Source organism: Abramis brama (assembly GCF_963993115.1).
Source record: "Abramis brama genome assembly, chromosome: 1".
NCBI classification, from domain to species: domain Eukaryota; kingdom Metazoa; phylum Chordata; class Actinopteri; order Cypriniformes; family Leuciscidae; genus Abramis; species Abramis brama.
The window spans coordinates 42,412,573-42,427,967 of NC_139963.1; the positions used below are offsets into that span (position 1 = coordinate 42,412,573).

The window sequence follows — 15,395 nt, forward strand, 5'->3', positions numbered from 1 at the left end:
CAAACAGTCCGGCTGTTGTGGGAGAGATTCGGCAGAGCGGAGGTGGACCTATTCGCGTCCCACGAAAACGCCTACTGCCCTGCGTTCTTTTCAAAGAGCGATAGCGCACTGTCCCGAAGGTGGCCGCGCTGCCCGCTATACGTTTTTCCCCCCGTCTCCCTCCTGCCACAGGTGTTGGAACGGGTCAGGGAAACAAAATGCCCAGTGCTGCTTGTAGCACCGTTCTGGAAGAACCAAGCATGGTTCCCAGTCCTGATGCAGTTAGCAGACATCGCTCCATGGCCAGTGCCGTTGAGGAGAGATCTCCTCTCGCAGGCCGGGGGCTCGATTTGGCACCCACACCCGGAGCTGTGGTCCCTTCATGTGTGGGCGCTCAACGGATATCCGTTGGTCTCGCAGAGGGAGTCATGAATACCATCACTCAGGCTAGAGCACCGTCGACTCGGCGGCTTTATGCTTCGAAGTGGTCGGTTTTCTCCGGCTGGTGTACAGCTCGGAGCCTATCACCCCTCGAATGTGAGGTAACGGAGGTTCTCTCCTTCCTACAAGAGCTGTTGGATAAGGGCAGATCCCCTTCCACGCTCAAAGTATATGTGGCGGCTATTTCAGCGTTCTCCGGTTCAACGCTGGGTCAGTCACTGGGAAGGAACGATTTAGTCATCCGCTTCCTCAGGGGAGCTAGGAGACTGAATCCACCCAGACCTCCTTCAGTCCCTATGTGGGACCTTTCTACGGTCTTGGCGGCCATGAAAGGTGCCCCTTTCGAGCCTATCCAGTCTATTAGCCTCAAACATTTGTCTTTCAAAACAGTGTTTTTGATGGCTCTCGCTTCAGTGAAGCGCATAGGCGATCTGCACGCGCTCTCCGTGAGCCCGGCATGCTTGGAGTTTGGTCCTAATGACTCTAAAGTCATACTCAAACCTAAGCACGGCTATGTGCCGAAATCCCTCAACACGCCTTTTCGGGCTCAGGTTATTTCCCTGTCTGCCCTGCCGGCATCGAGTGAGGAGGGGGACTCGAGTTTTCTTTGCCCTGTTAGGGCTTTAAGAGCTTATATGTCCCGCTCTGCTGTCTTCAGACAGACAGAGCAGCTCTTTGTCTCGTTCAGCGGACGTTCCAAAGGAATGGCTGTTTCGAAACAAAGTCTATCCAGATGGATAGTTGACGCCATAGCGCTGGCTTATACTGTCAAGGGCATTCAATGCCCGTTGGGAGTTAGAGCGCACTCTACGAGAGGCGTTGCCTCCTCGTGGGCTTGGTCTAGCGGGATTTCCCTACAGGATATATGTACGGCGGCAGGCTGGGCCTCTCCGTCTACATTTATCAGGTTTTATAACCTAGAGGTTCCCGCCTTACAGGCTAAGCTTTTGTCGGTGTAGTCGATTCAGCTGTCTAGCTAGACCTCTGAAATCGCAGGCGCAATGCGCTACCGACTATCTTGGGCAGAACTGTGTAAGACCCACATTTCCCACATTAGTTCAGGCTCCCTACCCTGTCTATGTGATGTCATATTCGCGTCTGTGGACATGTCTATATAAGGACGGAGGGAATCCCCTCTTGTCTTTAGACTCTCCCTGTGAGGTCGCGTTAAGCCTGCGGACGCTACAGTATAGGGAATTAAGGCTCCCCTCCCTTATTCCCTGACTCTGTGTGAGTCTATCTGGTGATTATGCACTGTATGCCTGAAATAGCTTCCGGTGATCGGTGTTTTTATCCCAGCACGCACAGCGTTTTACAAGGGGTTCCCGTAGCGTTTTAGTAAAAACGCAGTACGAGAGAACTCTCGTAAGAGAACGTACTCGGTTACTAACGTAACCTCGGTTCTCTCTAGAAGAGGGAACGAGTACTGCGTTCTCTGCTGTGCGTATGGTTCACTCTGGTTCGCTTCGGCGATCAAAATCAAGTGAATCAGCCTTCTCGAGCTCCTTTTATAGAGGTAAGCCACGCCCGTCTCGGCGGGAAGTGGCGAGGAGGGCGCGAAGCGCCCTCATTGGCCTGACGTCACCCCAGGCCTCGCTCGATAGGCTTATGCAGTTGCCGCAGAGCAGCCAATGAGCGAGCAAGCCGTCTCGCCATAGCTGACTGCTGCTGCAACGCGTTTTACATATATGAAAATTAAAGGATAATTTTTTGCTTCAGTGTTTCGTGAAAAGAGACTTTTCCCGTAGCGTTTTAGTAAAAACGCAGTACTCGTTCCCTCTTCTAGAGAGAACCGAGGTTACGTTAGTAACCGAGTACGTTTATTCTGCTATAGTTAAGTTATGATTGTTTAATGTAATAAGTGATTGAACTAGGACAATATTGAAACGAACTTTGTAGAGAATATTTGAAATGAGAGTAAACAGTTGACTGTTATCTAACAGTATTATTGTATTTGTTTTCCTGTAATATATATTTACATTATTTTTTGTATTTCAGTTTTACAGTAAAGAATAACCAAGAAAAGTTACGCCTTGCACTTTATTCCAAAATGTTCACTATCTGTCTAATGGAGCACAGTGACGTTCTGAGGGCAGAACATTGTCTGTTGTCAGCTTTTTGTTAAAATATTTTTTTGAAGAAACGAACACACATTTAAATGTTGATTAAAAAAAAGAATGCATGAAGCTAGAATAAAGCGGTATATACATTCAACTAAATATTCTGGGGCCATGAAACTTTTGTGAAAATAATCAAAAATGCTGTCACCTAAAAAAATAATAATATAAAAAAGGTTGATGGGGAAAGAGTTAAAAGTCCAGCATTTTGCATAGAATCTTTTTTTCTGGATATTGTCATGTTGGTTACACAATAAACAGTATCTGCTAATATTGTAAACTATTGTAACTTGTCTCTGGGCCGCCCCGTCACAGGAAGGAAAGGCTACATTAACGCATTCAATAGATCGATTTTTTTCTTAGCATCGGCACAATAATTACTACTAATTAGTAAATGCCGCTCCATCTGAAAGCAGGTGATGGTGATTTACTACTAATCAAGGAACCGGCTTTACTGATGAGATGCGCATAACAATATCGTGCGATATATCTCCCAGCCCTAGTGTGGACTCATATACACTCCCAGCCCCAGGAGTGTTAATTTAACACCGCTCCATCTGAAAGCAGGTGATGGCGATTTACTACTAATCAAGGAGCCGGCTTTACTGATGAGATGCGCCTAACAATATCGTGCGCCCAGCCCTATTCGTTGCACAATTATGTCATAATTTGACAATCCAAAACGAGTCGTTTTCTGAGCTTGGATTCAATGAAAGCTGTTTTGGACTAATGAGGAAGTTGGGTTGTGAAACTTACAGGATGTTTTAATAGTACAATAACCTCTTGCATGAAAAGACGTGACCCCTTTAATGTTAGTCATGATAACGCACATCTTGTGGTTTAATATTGAACATGACATTACCATCTTCAAGTCTAGACTTTTTCAACAGAAATGTAACTTATTACCAGGAAACCATTATTGAAAATACCTCCAAAACAAGGTATGTGCATTAAAATATGTTAAAACCAATAAAAAAGGATGGTGATAGTGTCAAAAATTAAGAGGAACAAGAAAAGTTTGGGTAATCAAAGTACAGGAAAAGGAAATATCATTAGATATGAATATGGTGTTAGAGTTGGTGCTTCCAGGAACATTAAATGAAAGAGTTTTACCTGGTTAAAGGTGTATTTGAAGAGCAAAGCTAGAAATTCCACTAGAGGAAACTGGGCGTTAGATTCGATCCTCCGCAGATGAACACTAACAAAAAGCCTGAGGAAATCGGTGAACTTTTCCACATAGCTGATAGAGACAGACAGACAGATGGAGAGGGTTAAAAAGCAGCAGCATCAATGAGTTAAATGACTGAATCAAGTGCATATATCTCTTACCTTTCATCTAATTCTTGCAATCTGCTTTTGATAGTGTGTGTGTTGCTGTGTGAGTGTGTATTTGTGAGTCTTTGAAGTAGGTAGAACGTCTGTTGAAACATGCGTAGCAGAAACTCCTCAAAGTCCACGGGGACGCAGTTTTTGCACATTAACTCGTTGATACAGTTCATGGCCATAACGCCCAGCCTGGCGCGATCGGATTGGCCCACCATCTGACCAGTCCTGCCGTGTCCACTGCCGCCATTGGCTGGGAGATTTCCAGGGGCGGAGTCTCCGTTCGAAGTGGGCAGAGGTTTCGTTTTGATTGGCTGCTGGCATCCAAAGCGAGCGAAATGAAAAATAGAAGCGAGGAGGGATGGAGTGATAGAAGTGGAGAGAGGAATCCAGCTAAAGAGATGAGCCAAACATTCCAGCGCTAGCAGACACAGAGCGGCACGTTCAGCTTCCAGGATCATCTGTGTGCTGTTGCCCCCCAAAACACCTACAGAACAGGACAAACGACAACAATTAACACAACAATCATTTATTGGCAAGTTTCAACTAGTGACAGACCATTTTGTGGTTATCATATCAGTATTGGTTGAGGGCTGCTCTATTATGACAAAAATCATAATCAAGATTATTTTTGGTCAATGTTGAAATCACGATATGTATGTATATTTGAATGTATTTAACACGATTATTGGAGGGCGATATGATCGCCTTATTTCACGATACAAGGAATTTTAAATATCAGTGAAATTTCACAATTATCAATACTTCAGCAAAAACTAATACTAGGTTAACTAATGTAAGAAAAAGTTCCTCAAAACAATTACGTAACAAGTAAACAGTCAGCAATACACTCTTAAAGTGACAGCTGCCTAATAAACCTGCTGCTGTCTGTGTCATTAATGTTAATCAAACAACAAATGACAAAAGAATATCACTCAATGATTTTTACCGAATAACTGAAGTAACTTTAATAAGGATAAACTATACATGTGTACAGTAACACTATGAAATATTATTTTACTATTTTCTTATTTTTGTGTGCAAGTGTTTAGGCGCGTATCCAAAGCCCATTTTCTTATCCGCGTCCGACTCGGAGCGTACACACAGAAAGCCGCCTGAGGAACAGTGTCTCTTTTGCTGCTTAATGCGCTTTTAATAACACTCTTTAATATCAAACACATCCTACAGTTTAGCAACAGTAAACTGCATTTTACAACACTTACTTATTTGGCTGATATGGATATTAAGTTTGGGCTTTTAGGGAGGAACTAAAGTGCACCGCTGGGTATAGGAAAGGAAGGTGCGCTGGACAGGATGCAGATGTGCACAATGATCATTTTACCTTAATTATCTTGTTTTTATAATTATTGGAAGCCAAAATCAAAAAAATCAGTTACGAAAATTGATTGAAAACTTTGAGTAACGCTTCGTTCACATGCTATCGGAATTATCGTAAATATGAGATTCCTAGTAAGAAACTGGACATGAACACCTTGTCAAGCCATATTTACTACTAGGAAACTGAGATATAAATTTTGAGTTTCCGAGTTATCCATGCCATAATGGCTGAGGGGAGAACAATTGCTGCTGTGACTGGTATTCATAGTTTTTTCCACAAAAGCTACATTGCCTTGTCTTTTAAGTAATAAACATTTGAAGCATATTGTATGTTAAATGTAATGATACTCAGAACAGAACAAGAATGAAAAAATAACTATAAACAAGCCAAAATGAAATACTTTATAAGCGAAAGTGAAAGTAAGCGGCGTTAGGCTCACGTAACTCTCTAATTAGAATCAAAATGTTTCAACATTTGCGATGTATTTGGATGCTAAACTATTCTTTATTATAGGCTTTGTACTTCACTCACGTTCCAATATCGACGGAAAAAAATCATCCTCTTCACAGGCGCAAAATGGTACGAATTGTACTAGGCTACTGAGAAACAGAGCAGTGGAATTTTTATATGTTAACTATTTTATTATATTTTATTATGGCTATAATGAACTGGCAGCAATGTCAAGATTGCAATGCTGGAATATGGTGTGTGTGTGTGTGTGTCGGCAGGCGCGGGCGCGATCTAACAGTGGAAACTTGAAAACATAGGCTAAACTCCGTCATTTTGTTCAGGACATCTACGGATATTATTTATTTATAAATGTATAATTAAACTTGTTTAAATGTACAGTTTGGTGTTGTTTTGTTTTTAAAAGACATCCTAATACAATAAATGCATTAATCTCTCAATTGGGTATTTATCATTAAAGATATAGAGTTTGGAATCTAGCGGTCAAAATTACCGCTTCTAGTAGTTATGGAATTCTGGCACTTCTAGTGTTAATAAGGATAAACTATACATGTGTAAAGTAACACTATGAAATATTATTTTACTATTTAATTATTTTTGTGAGTTTAGTTTTACCAATAATTTTTTTTTTCTTTTTTTTTTGGTGTAGTAAAATGGCAAGTCTATGGCAGTCAAAAGCAGATAACCACATTCGATGTACATAATCTTCGTAAGGTTCCATAGCGTAGAGTTTGACTGTGTGTGTGACCCCTTGTCAAACACAAATCTTCCTACACGATCATCAGACATCAGAAAGTCCTGTTTCACAAAATCTTCATCTTCACGTAGAAACTTTGTCAAACTAATTTTCTGGAGTGGATAGTGAAGGTCTTCATCTGTTTAAGCTTGTTAACTGTTCATCTGTTGCTGTTCTTATCGGTGTTACACACATCACTCTAGATGTTTTCAGGAGTTTTTGGAGTAGCATTGTAACACTACATTTTTACTTACTATCCTAAATCTTATTTAAATACCAAATTCAGGAGGCTGGGCTGTAGGTGAGAAACATCCAGGGTTGTAATGCTCTAAGGATGTGACACCTTCAGTAGTCATAAAACATCACACTTAGTGAGATTAACCCGTTTTTTCTTCAAACAAAAGTGATTACAGTAATTTGCTGGTAAACTGTTGTACTCTGATGCACTGTATTTTGTTTTACACATAGATTGTGAAGGTCTCTGATAGAAAGATGTCTTCATACCTTTGTTTTACGGTGTTTTTAAAAACACTACATAGATGTTTTATTAGATTAAATATTTAAGAGTTCCTTGTGCTGCATTCTATATCCACATACCACCCCAAAATTCATGGGAGCATTGTCTTATTTGAACAAAGAGAAGCCGAGAACATCTAGAGATCACTAAAATTACAGCAGATTAGAGGAAACAGTTGTTTTTCAAAGTGTAAGGAAGACAGACAGACAGACACACTCTCACACACACACACACACACACACACACATAAAGTTGCACTAAAAAATATCAACTTAGTCAAACACTCTCAAGCAGAAGTGTCTCAGTGTCTTTTTAACACTGATCCTATTGGTGTCTGGGAAACAGATACAGATGTTCCAGAAAAAACGACACCTTTACTTGTTGAGAAGAATATAGCACGGGGTGTGTGGGTAATTAGGACTCTTTGACTTGATGAACGTGTCTGAGTCTTTGTCTTAGGCATTAACATAAAACCTAAAGTTCAGGTACTACTGATCCTACTGAGGTGCGCACACACACACACACACACACACACACACACACACACACACACACACACACACACACACACACACACACACACACACACACACACACACACACACACACACACACACACACACACACACACACACACACACACACGGTTAACAGTTTCTAAAACAGTTTGTTTCAGGAAAAGTGCACACAAAACCAAAGTACCATAAAAATAATAATAATAAAAAAATGTCTCCAAACTGTTACATGCTACAATTAAACTTTGAAGCAATGGAACTTTGGAAGAATGAAACGCACCACAGTGAAAACGTTGTGCCTTGTGTGAACTTTGATGAGGCCAAGAACACTAGCACTGTTAAACATGCGTGACAATAACTGTTCCAATTCAACTCTGATGTGACTGAGCTTGTTTCACATATAACTGTAAATTATCACAGTAATAAACAGTTCAATTGCATTTGCTAGCTAACTATTGAAATTTACGATATACTAAAACATTTTGGTACTCTGCTGATGTGAACAAAAACTGCATGTTTTCATAAAAAAAAAAAAAAGGAGAACAAAATATTAAGATATAAAACACACCGTCTGTTTTCTGGATCAAACCTAAAAGACATAGGTCTAAAACACAGGTGTCAAAGTATTGGCATGGACAGAAACATTGCACCTTTCACTTAAAATTACTACTTATCAACTGTAGTTCATTTACTTAACAGTTGTTTAGAGACAATCACAAAAGAACTGTGTATCTATGACTGTGCGGTGAAATGCAGAGTTTTAAGTGTAATAGTTCGAAAAGTTTGAAGTGTAATGGTTGAATAGGTAACAGAAAAACGGCATAACTCACTTTTCATGTTGGTTCATTGTGTCTTGCGATCCCACAGCGTAGATAGACCAGAAAGATGTCCTAAAATAAATTTCATTTGTTTAGTCTCAAGCAGTGTCATGTAGAATTACTGACATTTAATTCTCAAAATGCGGTATTTGTTCATGTTTTCATTATTCCTATGAACATGTTTGACCACGCTCAGAGAGTAGTCTTTACAAACTGTACAAAACAAAGAAACTAAATGTAAAGCGGGTCATCGATTAGTGGAAAAATATCATTTTCCATACTGTATCGACATAAACTTTCACAATAGACCAGGAGAGAGGATTTCTGTATTCTTTATGGCTAATTGTCTCTTTTCCTATAATGTGGAGTGACATTTACTTAAAAAAAGCTAGGCAACTTTTTCCACACAGAAAGTGCTTGTAATCTTTACTCGGGCTATTTCAATTAGTAATTAATTGTAAAAGTAATTAAATTGAACAAGTTATAATTGAATCATAATTAATCAAATTAATTCCTTAAAAGTTAACCATTTAAAATGAGTAAAATTTACAAAATATCTTTTATTGCCAACATTGAAGACACCTGGTGTTGAAATAAACAATTCTGTGGACGTTAAACAACTTAATATAATATTAAGTATAATGTAATATATGAAATACTGGTTTGTCAAAAAGAGAAAGCTCAGTCATATATTTAAAAAGCCTCTTAAATGAAAGGCCTGCGTTTATCACACACGTTTTCCCATGTGTGGAATAGCATGAACTTACATCGGTTTGTCTTCGCCTAAAACAAAACACAGGCCAACAAACAAAGAAATGTGAACAGTGTCATCTCAACAAGATGACTAATCTAGTGTTGTAATAAAAAGTCATTTGCAAAACCATACTTACAAACGTGTAACAAACTTACAAATTGCTCATCATTTGAGTTTTCTATTTTCTGTATGCATCATAAACAAATTTTGTATGGCCTAACATATTTTGTTAGTGATTTGGGGTCTTAATTTTACATGGTGATTTCTTCACACGTCATTCTTTTATTTTATCTGCAGGTTTTACCAGAGTGTGGCACTTTGTTTACCAGCCTCAAACATTAATGAATGTGCAGCTCTCAGTGCAATAGTCAGATGTGATTCGAATCAGTTGTAACAGATTAAATGTAAAACAGAATAACTTACTTTTCGTGCTGATGCTTCATGTGATCCCACATCATAGATAGCTGTAAAGTTGCACTAAAAAATATCAACTTAGTCAAACACTCTCAAGCAGAAGTGTCTCAGTGTCTTTTTAACACTGATCCTATTGGTGTCTGGGAAACAGATACAGATGTTCCAGAAAAAACGACACCTTTACTTGTTGAGAAGAATATAGCACGGGGTGTGTGGGTAATTAGGACTCTTTGACTTGATGAACGTGTCTGAGTCTTTGTCTTAGGCATTAACATAAAACCTAAAGTTCAGGTACTACTGATCCTACTGAGGTGCGCACACACACACACACACACACACACACACACACACACACACACACACACACACACACACACACACACACACAGACAGTTGTTCTTAAAAGAACATTTACCACTCTACAGATAAGGCGTTGTCGGGAAAATTCGTTTTTTTTGTACCTGACAAAATAAAATAAAATTCTGTATCAAAATTTATAAGGAAAGACCAGTACTTTGTTTAGGCTTGGTTTGTAGGGAATTACAAACCTGCGCACATATATTCAAACGCACATAACTATAGAACCAATTCTTAATGCGCATGTGAGCACCATCAGCGTTTCTCACAGGTTCGCATTTAAAGTCTGTGTAGAGAGAATGGTGTCGTCTTAGCGGCCCCTAATTTAATAACAAATGATCGTTGCGACGGAAGCGAATCAATCAAAACTAACTTTAGCTGGAAAATAACTTTATTAAAGAACCGCTATAAAGCCAAAACAATCTCTGTTACCTTAAATTATATGCTTATCTCTGTAAAGCTGCTTTGAAACAATCTACATTGTTAAAAGCGCTATATAAATGAAGATGACTTGACTTAAAAGAACACCCTAGGCATGTTATTATAATGAATAAAGCCAGTGTGGTGTAGGGGTAATGGTATTCCTGAATGTCTTGACTCAAATACTTTGACTATAGTTAACATATAGGCTACCCTATTGATCAAACAACAACGATTTTGACACTCAGGGTGTCAACATTACGTAATACCTGCTTGGGTGAATTTCACCCCCAACAATCAAAGGAAAATACAATCAGCAACAGTTTCCCCCATACAGACGTTCCCCCTGTAAAAACATTTGACACCCACTGACCAGTCAGTTTGAGTGACGCATGGATTCCCTGTCAATCACTAGTGACAAGGGTCATAAATCAATCAAAGGGGTCATAAATCAACCAAAAGTGACACAAAGTATATGTTAATACTACTAATGTTCATACGGTTGTTAACAAATGGGATGCTACATTTTATTCAAAACTAAATATCTTCTATACATTTGGGCTTTACAAAAATGTTTTTACTACAAGATTCCCTCATGAAACAGGCGTCCTCCATGATTCCTATTCTTTCCGACAACAAAGGACTTGAATGCGACAAGCTCGTAATCACGACTTCAGAATTGGGAAATAGGAAATTTCCAACAGCAAGTGAAGGCAGCATAAATGTTTATGAATAAATAAATAAATGAATTGGACTCAAAGTTCACTAATAAAATTTTTAGTTAATTAAATGACAACAATTTTGTTAGGCATCAGAACTGTTTTAGCTAAGGTTTACTAATGAAATAAGTTTAATTAAATTTAGTTTAAATATAAATTAGATTAAATGTTTTATTAATTGATTACTTGATGGAAAAACAAACAAAAAAATTTACTATTAAATTGCTCAGGCTACAGGATTAAAGAACATGCAAAAATGTATTTATGTAGTGGCAAAAAACAAGCAAAAGCTGCAGACAGCTTTTTCCCAACCAAATCTCACAAGAAAACAACTATTTTACTAGGTGGCAATTTTGCATGAATTCGTATGAAAATGTGAGATTTTGAGCACTAACTGGTACCACTGATGAAGACCTCACTTTTCAAAGTGGCCCAGTGGCAAAAGAGGAAAGAAGAAGCTCACCTGACTTGACGTGGGGGATGGAGGGGGAGTGGTGACTGTAACACTGTGTTTGTCCCACACCGTCTCCAGAATACCTGCAAGTAAAAGAGAGTTGTTAAAAATGAAACTGCAAGCCTAATCACATGATACAGGTTCCAGTGCTTAAATAATAGTTACACCCACATATACTTTCACTGAAACAGTTATGAGTGTCTCACCAGTCAGAAGGTTCAGTACGGTGGGGATCTGATCCAGCAGGAGTTTCTTCAGCTCCTCTTTACGAGCGACGCTCAAGTCTTCTCTGGGACAGACCAGCTCTTCTGAGGTCATCTTGAGCAGAACCAAACCCAGCGGTGCGAGAGACGGCGACTGCAATAACTGCAACACACACCACAAAGATGAAGCCAGTTCAGTTCGTTTTAATATGATTTATTGTCGTCATATCTCATATCGTAAAACACAGCAGAGGATACCGGTGCTTGCATATTGTATTTTAGGATAATTACATAACTATACCCGGGTCAAATTTAAGAAATTAAATTAATTAAGCCTATTTGTTTTTTTTACCAGTTAGGTCTGTTTATTTGCATTGTGATATTATCATCATGCCAATTCCCCTTAAAATTAAAAACTAAAAGACTGGCATGATTGTACTAATGAAAAAAATCCTCCAAAAGGAAACAATGTTTTTTTTTTTTTTTTTTTTTTTATTAGAATAAAAAAATAACAGCAGTACAAATAAATGCTACTATACACACCTACTCACATGGTACGATTTAAATATATCATTATAATGATAATTTCTTCATTTAAAAAAAAGAAAATAGAGTGATGATAATTAGGGGGTGACTACAACTATTTTACAAAAAGTGAAATCCTAAAGTCTAAATAAATTTCTTACATTTTATCTCTTCCGATTTTGTGGCGAAATAAACTACCGTTTAAAATTTTGTGGTCAGAAGATGAAAATAAATAAAATATATTTAAAATAAATGAATACTTTTTTAATTTAATAAGGACACATTAAATTAAAAGTGACAGGAATGACATTCATAATGTTCAATTCATAAAGATTTCTATTTCAAATAAATGCTTTTGAACCCTCTATAAATATTAAATATGAAATAAATATATTACACAACTGTTTTCAACATTTATAAAAAATAATTGTTTCTTGAGCAGCAAAACAGCATATTATAATGATTTATTTTTTATAATTTTACTGAAAATTCTACTTTCATCACAAGAATAAATTACATTTTAAAATATATTCAAATAGAAGAGTTATTTAAAATTGTAATCATATTTCACAAATTACTGTTTTTTTTTCTGTATTTTTGATCAAATAATGCAGCCTTGGTCAGCAGAAGAGAGGAAATAAACATAAAAAAAACTTCAATTTTCGTGAAGTTAATCTACCTAAGATAATGAACTGAAATTAATTTTACCTCGAACACAGTAAGGCTGTACATCATGACATATTCATTTCTGCTGTTGGAGAGGAAGTAGAGGCAGTGCCTCCACGAGCCGGGCTGCCCTGCGAAACTGTTCAGCAGCTCTTCTGCAATAAACAACACCACAAAACACTCATCACAAAACACATTATTATCTAGTTGAAGCAGAGCACGCAGTGAAAGATATTAATGTTTAGTTAGGTTTGTTGCAATTAACACCAAACAAACACTCAGCAGAAACTTCCTTCAATGACGAACAAGGGCTTATACAACACTGTTAAAAAAAAACTGTGAAATTTACGGTAAAAAACCGGCAGCTGTGGTTGCCAGTATTTTACCGTAAAAAATAAGGTAGCAACCTTTTATGTTTTACGGGATTTAAATTTACGGGCAAAAAAACACAATGTAAAAAAAACCCTGTGAAATTTACGGTAAAAAACGTCAGCTTGGTTGCCAGTATTTTACCGTAAAAAATATGGTAGCAACCTTACTTTGAAAAAAACTAAACAAAATAAAAAACCCTTCAGCAGGATTTAAATGTGTGGTAAAAAAAACATCAGCTGTGGTTCCCAGTATTTTACCATAAAAAATACAGTAGGAACCTTTCAGTTTTCACGGGACAACCGTTATATTACATAAACCGATAAATGTTATCATTAAATTTCACTAAGTATTAAAGTCTGCTTTATATCTTTGTAATATACTGATAACCATCATAATAACACAAGTGGTAAAAAAGAAAAGCACAGGATGATTTAAGTATACCATTAGTTTTCCACAAACTGAGGCACATGTTAATATTAAGAAGGTGCACAGTGTCATACACACAAACACAAAACACCATCATGGTGACACACACATGACTCCAAATAATGCCATAAACATTCATTAAACAATATATGATGTAATATAAACCCCAAATGTATAAAACTGATTAAAAAAAACAAGAAGAAACATAATTATTTAAACGAAATAGCATCAAATGTGAAGTGTCACACAGGGAATTCTGGGAATGTCCATTTAGAGAAACAACAGGAACAGAAAAAAGAGACGAGCAGAAACACAAGAACTACAACTGACTTCAGCCACAGCCTTAGATGAAATCAACTAAAGATAAAAAACATGAAATCTGTGAAGATCTCAGCAGAGGAGGATTAAACAACTCCACAAACAGCATTACCAGCTTCACTTATTACTAACCAGACTGACTTTATTTCTGTCATACATCTACAGTTCTGTTTGAGAATTAACAGAGGTTTAGATGTTGATGATTTATTGTTTCATTTATTGTTTCATTTGAAGTCACCATGATGGAGAGTGACTGTGACTGCTTTAGTTGGGCTCTTGACCCTTGACTTTCTGACATTAGTTTTTCTCTGCCTGCTGTAACTCTGGTGTAACACCATCTAAACAATGGTGATGATAAAAGTGCAGTGCACTTGATGGAGCCTCCAATCAAAACTCATCAGTATCTCCCAGCATGCATTGCAACAGGAATACATTATGCTGAATTGCCTTAGTATTTTCTTTTATTATTATATCTGCTTTTATTTTTGATGTTGTTTTTGTTGCAGCTTTTTAGTAGCTTGTTTTGTGATGTTCAGAGTTTTATCTGATTATTGTGTTGATTGTCACCGTTGTTGAGATTCATACGCTGAATCTTGATGTCTGTGTTGGTTTAAATCAAGCAGTAGTTCAAAACCTTTTTTCTACACCATGTATTTTTTTTCCAATATTCTTTTTATTAAACATTTTTGTTATTTCAAACAAAACATATAAAAATAAAAATAAAAAAAACAGCACAGAAAACAATATTAATAACCATATCTATGGGCATATGGACAATTTACATACAGCATCTCATCATATGATTGTACCTACATTTTATCCAGTTTGTGTTTATGACAGTTTGTGTTTAATCTTCAAACATTTTAGAATATTCTCCCATTTTTTAAACATGTGCAATTTACCATTGAGACAATACCTCAATCTTTCTAGAGTTACAACTTCTGATATCAGAGATTTCCACATCTGAGTAGAGGGGGCATCGCTACCAACCCATTTGGCCATTATAGCCTTTCGAGCCAGCATTAGAAGAAACGTACTCGGTTACTAACGTAACCTCGGTTCTCTCTAGAAGAGGGAACGAGTACTGCGTTTTATCAAAACGCTACGGGAAAAGTCTCTTTTCACGAAACACTGAAGCAAAAATTATCCTTTAATTTTCATATATGTAAAACGCGTTGCGGCAGCAGCAGACAGCTGAAGCAAGACGGCTTGTCCGCTCATTGGCTGCTCTGCGGCAACTGCATAAGCCTATCGAGCGCAGGCTGATGCAACATCAGACCAATGAGGGCGCTTCGCGCCCTCCTCGCCACTTCCCGCCGAGACGGGCGTGGCTTACCTCTATAAAAGGAGCTCGAGAAGGCTGATTCACTTGATTTTGATCGCCGAAGCGAACCAGAGTGAACCAAACGCACGGCAAGGGAACGCAGTACTCGTTCCCTCTTCTAGAGAGAACCGAGGTTACGTTAGTAACCGAGTACGTTCTCTTACGAGAGTTCTCTCGTACTGCGTTTTAT

At 37.9% G+C, this 15,395-nt stretch overlaps 1 protein-coding gene and 1 long non-coding RNA gene across 2 annotated transcripts; both read right to left on the minus strand.

Annotated features, from left to right (window-relative positions):
• Positions 1 to 3,631: 3,631 nt before the first annotated feature.
• On the minus strand, positions 3,632 to 9,445 carry LOC311092565. Its single transcript, XR_014608262.1, has 4 exons — positions 9,431 to 9,445; positions 8,266 to 8,325; positions 3,867 to 4,347; positions 3,632 to 3,777 (listed from the first exon to the last, which is right to left on the minus strand). It is a non-coding gene; the product is annotated as an uncharacterized lncRNA (long non-coding RNA).
• Positions 9,446 to 11,298: 1,853 nt separating this feature from the next.
• Positions 11,299 to 14,883, minus strand: LOC311081272 (exportin-6-like; the record flags this gene model as incomplete). The annotated part of the gene is made up of 4 exons (XM_084111732.1): positions 11,299 to 11,454; positions 11,578 to 11,737; positions 12,808 to 12,920; positions 14,784 to 14,883. The coding sequence occupies 4 exons, from the start codon at positions 14,881 to 14,883 to the stop codon at positions 11,333 to 11,335; spliced, it is 495 nt and encodes a 164-aa protein (XP_083967858.1). The 3' UTR covers positions 11,299 to 11,332.
• Positions 14,884 to 15,395: the final 512 nt, after the last annotated feature.